This window comes from Clupea harengus, chromosome 9 (assembly GCF_900700415.2).
Source record: "Clupea harengus chromosome 9, Ch_v2.0.2, whole genome shotgun sequence".
NCBI lineage: Eukaryota > Metazoa > Chordata > Actinopteri > Clupeiformes > Clupeidae > Clupea > Clupea harengus.
Window position 1 is genome coordinate 6,464,366 of NC_045160.1, and position 6,125 is coordinate 6,470,490.

A 6,125-nucleotide genomic window follows, 5' to 3' on the forward strand; every position below is an offset into this window, starting at 1 on the left:
ATGCACGTGTGTGTGTGTGTGTGTCATAACAGGCTCACATAACAAGATAAAAAGACACCAGCAAAGATTTCAAGAGCTACAGATCTGTATTTGCAGGATTCAACAGAATGGTAGAATGTCAAAGTGATGCATTGTGAAAGCGGATTCATATTTTGTCATAACCTGGACAAGGCGAATGACGCATTACTGGGCTGGAACAATGAGTCACAGGAGGCACCTGAACAGGTCCCCCCCCCTCCCCCTGCACTTCTGGGAGGGTTAAGTGCAGGTGGTTCCCCTTGACAAGTAACAATGAGGTCACACAACAGGTGAGCTCGCTCCGTGTGTGTGTGTGTGTGTGTGTGTGTGTGTGTGTGTGTGTGTGTGTGTGTGTGTGTGTGTGTGTGTGTGTGTGTGTGTGTGTGTGTGTGTGTGTGTGTGAGTGTGTGTGTGTGTGTGTGTGTAAAGAGCTGAGTGTTATGGAGGGAGCTGTGAAGGAAATGTCTTGAGTGCTCCTGGGCATGGTGTCTCCTCCACTGCAGAGCACTATAGGCTGAGGACATCACAGCATCACACTCACTCAAACCCTCATAGTCATTAGGTGTAGGTGTAGTACAAATCACATGCTACTCGCTATTCAGGTCATACTGTAGGATTTACAGACGCATTATACTCAGGATACAGTGGAACAGCAACACACACACACACACACACACACACACACACACACATGAAGGCAAGAGAGCTGCATGGGCTGTTCTGCTATACACCATGAAGTATAGTCACTGTAATGCATATTAAAGCTTCACACTCACCGAAGCAATATTCTATAAGGCACAGAAGAGCAAAATCATACAGACCCACCATAGAGAAGCAATCACACTTCAATACAAACACTACTGGAATGCAACGCACGCTTGCTATGCAGTATTCTTCAACTAAACACTCAGATTGCAGTACACTGCAAAATACACGTGAGTGTTGTTACCGTGTACATTAACTGCATGTTCCACCGCACAACGAAGGCAGTTCCGTCCTCGACTATGTGTGTCTGCATGTTTGCAGTTTGTGTGTGTGTGTGTGTGTGTGTGTGTGTGTAGTTTGAACCAGTTTACTGTATGTACATGATGTGCAATGTACAGGATGTAAATGTCCATTTGTTGGCATACACGCATGTCATGCTGTGTAGGATGTTAGTGTGTGAGTGTGTGTGTGTGTGTGTGTGTGTTATTGTGTGTGTGTGTGTGTGTGTGCGCGTGTGTGTGTGTAAGCGTGTGTGTGTGTGTGTGTGTAAGCGTGTGTGTGTGTGTGTGTGTGTTATTGTGTGTGTGTGTGTGTGTGTGTGCGTGTGTGTGTGTGTGTGACTGCTGTCCTCTTCCCTGTGCCATCCGGTTCAGCGCCAGATCCTGCAGGTGTTGTCCTTGCTTCCTGCAGAGCACACAGACAGGAGCAGGTGGAACTACAGAAGGTGGATGAGCCCTTACACCTACCGATCTGTACCCGTGTGTGTGTGTGTGTGTGTGTGTGTGTGTGTGTGTGTGTGTGTGTGTGTGTGAGGGGAACACTGATAATAAAGAATAAAGTCATACACCACACATCATGTTCTCCTAATCATTTGCAAGCACATTAAAGGTAAAGGTCACATTTTATAGATTATTTTAATTGGGTATGTGCTTGTTTATATGCATATAAAGTGACAATTTAGGGTATGTTTGTTATGTGTATGTACGTGTGTGTGTGTGTGTGTGTGTGTGTGTGTATGCGTGCGTGTGTGTATGTGCGTGTGTGCGCGTGTGTGTGTGCAGGCACCTGTGATAATGGCATCTCCTTCGTAGTTGAAGGCACAGGAGAAGATCTCGTCAGTGTGTCCCATCAGCACCTGGACACACACACCTGACTGAACGTCCCACAGGCGTGCCGTCTTATCCACACTCGCTGTCAACACACGGCTGCCCTGAGGGTTAAAACACACCTGCAGACAGACAGAGAGAGAGAGAGAGAGAGACAGAGAGAGAGACAGACAGAGAGAGAGACAGAGACGGGGAGAGAGACTCTTTCATCCTTTTGCTGTATCCATCCAAGTCATTTTTCTGACTTACTTTACATATGGAGATTGTTTTTGCAGACTGCTTCAGCAATACTGCACGAAGCACAGTTATGCTAATTCAAATTGAAATTGAGAGAAATAGAGAGAGTTGGTTTGTTTTATCCTTTTATTTGTTCTATATTAGTTTTATTTATCCTTTTTTATTACTCATTTGTGATACAATGAATGTTTTTGTAGACTGCTTCAGCAATATGGAAAACTGCCCAGACATGTCAACGAATATTAAATTGAAGTAAAATTGAAATCTAATTGAATTGAGAGACAGATAGAGAGAGAGTGTGAGAGATTAGTACCCATTGTTCATCACTTCCCAACACTTCACAGAATACTTTGGCAATAAAGATGTCATTTTTGTTATGATGAGAACGCCAACAAATCTGAATTTGAGAGAGAATGAGTCACAGAGGGGGAAACACAGGCATTGTGATGAAGTCAAAGAGAGAGAGAGAGAGAGAGAGAGAGAGAGAGAGAGGAAGGATACGCGCAGATGGCAGCACCCCCCCAAGGTGTGTGTGAGTGTTGTGCTGCTGGTATCCTGTTGTGGGGCCCCACCTGTGCTCCACCATCTAAAGGACCCTTCAGTGTGGGGCTGCCTCTCCACCACACATGGACCCTCAGCTCCACAGCTGTGCTCGTCTGTGTGTGTGTATTTGTGTGTGTGTCTGTGTGCGCACCTGCAGCAGATGCAGATCGGCACTGAGGAAGATCACAATGACAAGAAGAAAGGAATACAGGGACAGAGAGAGAAAGAAAAAGAGAGAGAAGACAAAGAGATAATAGCAGGAGGGAGGAGAGGAGTGTGAGATGAGTGTGTGAACTGATTGTGGCAGAGAGCCTGTGCCAAGACCAAGTGTGACAGAGATGTGACACAAAAGAAACATGAGAAAAGAGACGAGGAGGAGAGAGAGAATAAGGGAAGGAGAGACAGAGGTAAGACAGGGATGAGGAGGAGAGAGAGAATAAGGGAAGGAGAGATGGAGGTAAGACAGGGATGAGGAGGAGAGAGAGAATAAGGGAAGGAGAGATGGAGGTAAGACAGGGATGAGGAGGAGAGAGAGAGAATAATGGAAGGAGAGACAGAGGTAAGACAGGGATGATTCAAGTCAAGTCAATCAGGTCAAAAACAAACAGGTGCGGAGAAACAAGAGCCTCTGAAAGAGAAAAAAGAACAAGAAATAACAACGAAATAAAAGATGACAGCTTGCGAGGAGAAAGAAGTGTGTATGCCAGGAGGGATATGCACAGCAATGCAGCGGAAGTGGGAGGAGGGAGAGAGGGATTAGAGAGGCAGAGTAGGAGGAAAGAGAGAGAGGGAGAGAGAGAGAGAGGTGAAGAGAGAAAATGACAGGGGAGAATGAAGGAGACAGCAGCACTGTAAGTGACAGATTAAAGCCATAATCCCCTAAAGCCATCCTCTATGCTCCTATTAGGATACGTTTGTGTGTGTGTGTCTGTGTGTGTGTGTGTGTGTCTGTGTGTGAAGACTGAAGTTTCCGCAAGTTAAGTGTCTGATTGTTCAGGGTTCTTGCACCATTTCAAAAGTAAAATGTAATGCTTTTTAAGACCTTTTTAAGACCTCAACAAATATAATTTGACCCAAAAATGTCACAATTTCTTTGGAATACTCAATTTATTGCCTCCTACAATGGAAATCAAAACTTAAAGTTTTCAATTTGTTATCAATTATGTGAAATGTGTAAACTCTGCAAAAATACTTTCGTCAAACATGACAACATATGGTTTCTCACTAACGCTGCACGATAGCTCCTTCTTGATGAATGAAGCGATGCCATATTTGGCGACATATGCCGTTTTATTTACAGGGCTGCAAACTCATCAGGGATGAAAAAGGTGACAACGATGCGAAACCCCTAGGAGGGTCCGGGGCATGCTCCCCGGGGAATATATTTTATATATAGTATAAGAACATTTTGCACATTTTAAAGTTCAATGCATCAATCTGGTGCACTTTGACAACAAAATTATGAGGCTAGATCTATGAAGAACTTTGTGCTGTTGTAAACATTTTTGTGCTCTGGTAACAGTTTAATCATAAACATTCCTGTGTTGAATGTTGCACGGGCACAGGCCAACCCAACCACCCACCCTCCCGACCACCCACTCCAGTCCACTTCACCAAAGCACATTACGTCACAGATCTCCATTAGGTATTAAGCAAAACCAACTATTGGGCCAACTATTGGAACAGAAAATCAACAGAGGCTGCATCAGGCATGGCCTAGCTTCTCCGTGTTCTTGAAAAACTGTGACAGTGGGAACACATATTCTTTTCCCTTTACATTACTCTTTGAGTCTAGCTTGTAAGGACAAGGCCCATTTGCACCTGGCTCCTGTCTCTAGTTGAGCCACAGTAATGGCATTCTCCTCTTAAAATTCTCTCATTCTGAAAACAAACTGAAGTAGGAGAGTGGTAAGTTTGTTCAGTTGCAGTGAAGCGCCCCGCAGTAGAAAACGGGTCAGTGCTTCAGATTACATACACATAGGGACGTGCGGTCAGGGGAGGCAGAGCCTCATGAAAAGTAAAAGTCATCATGAAAAAGCGACTCGCGAGGTGAGGCAGCGACGAGCTGCGCCTCCTCAGATTGTGCAATCCCTCACACACTGGGTTGAGCGCATGCCTTTTGCTTTCTCATTGTTTGTCATCACTGAAATATTTGTAGACACTTTTATTATATGTCGTTTGTATCCATTGAATAGGTAATGTAATGTATTTCACGTATGTGAAGAAGCTATTTAGTCTTGCTGATCTGTCATAAAACCACAGTGAAAAAGCACATAGGGGAGGCAAACCTAACCTCTGCCTCAATGAAGGGAGCGTGCGAGAGCCTGGAAAATGGACTTCCAATCCAGTGAAGTGATAAATACTGTATTTAAAATACATAATTGGAGACCAATGCCAGAGCTAAAAGTTTTGCTTCAAACGACAGGACAGACGATAACTTTAGCAGCTAAACTCCAGACCAAACTCGGCTGACGGCCATGTCTTTTATTTAAATAAAACATTTTCGGTGTTTTCACGCTTAGATTTTTCAAAAGTTACAGAGAAAAAGACAGTGTACTATCCAATAACACCGTTATTGTAACCAGCAAAAATGGTTGATGTGATTTGCGAGTCGTCTGTCAGCCAACTGTCTGACATTAGCACGTTAGCATACGTTAGATAGCATAACGTTATTGCAGCGTACCAACGTCACACGTTACCATAAATGCCATCTTAGAAAGGCCGCTCGAAACCAACGCTTTCACCCGAACAGTCTTGTGCAAGTTCACACCTCTCATGAACTAGTTCAAAGTTCAGTTCATACAAGTAAATATGAATCGTTCACGTTCATAGTTCACCATTTAAATTCTGAACTAGTTCATAGTTCAGTTCAGTTCATTTTCATTTTCATTTTTTTTTTTTATGATTGCTCATTTTTCAAGAGGACATAATTTGCACAGAAAGGTGAGATTTTTAGCGTCGGAAACTTTATCAGACAGTGTGTAAAAATCCCGTACATAATAATAAGGTGGATCGGATGTAGGCCTACTCGTTGAGTCTGCGTCTGTGTTTTCGCTTTCAATGGCCATTTTCATGAGACCGAGCTGTTGTCTTGGAATACGTTGCTTGTTTGGTATACACCTGTGTGCGATGATTCATGGGTAACGTAGTGGTATTATAGGAAATGTGTAATCACTGAGGGTCATCCGATTAGAATGGAAAAGAATGGAGACTTGGATATTCAGTTTGATTCTTCACTCTTTGTATTGCATTAACAAATATGAATGGGATCAATTGTATGTGGGTGTATGTTTGTATGTGAGTGTGTGTGTGAAAGTAAAGTACAAACAGAAAATATACATTAATACACAGCCCTGTAGTACCATTTAAATAATGAATTATACAGGGAACTAATGGTAATTCAACCTCTTCAGCAATGACATGCTACTGGCTTAATCTAAGATCAACAAGGGCATGTACACTAAATGAAAGACCGCTCAAAAGTTAGCATAGGTAAACCCTGGCTGTAACACTCGT

The 6,125-nt window shown here is 43.3% G+C and overlaps 1 protein-coding gene across 1 annotated transcript in view; it reads right to left on the bottom strand.

Moving 5' to 3' along the window:
- Positions 1-1,281: 1,281 nt before the first annotated feature.
- Positions 1,282-6,125, bottom strand: part of daw1 (dynein assembly factor with WDR repeat domains 1) — a 29,254-nt gene continuing 24,410 nt past the window's right edge. The window contains exons 12-13 of the mRNA XM_012825211.2: positions 1,789-1,951; positions 1,282-1,407 (exon numbers count right to left, since the gene is read on the bottom strand). Of these exons, the coding sequence (XP_012680665.1) occupies positions 1,373-1,407; positions 1,789-1,951 (198 nt within the window). The 3' untranslated portion in view covers positions 1,282-1,372. The remainder of the gene's footprint in view (positions 1,408-1,788; positions 1,952-6,125) is intronic.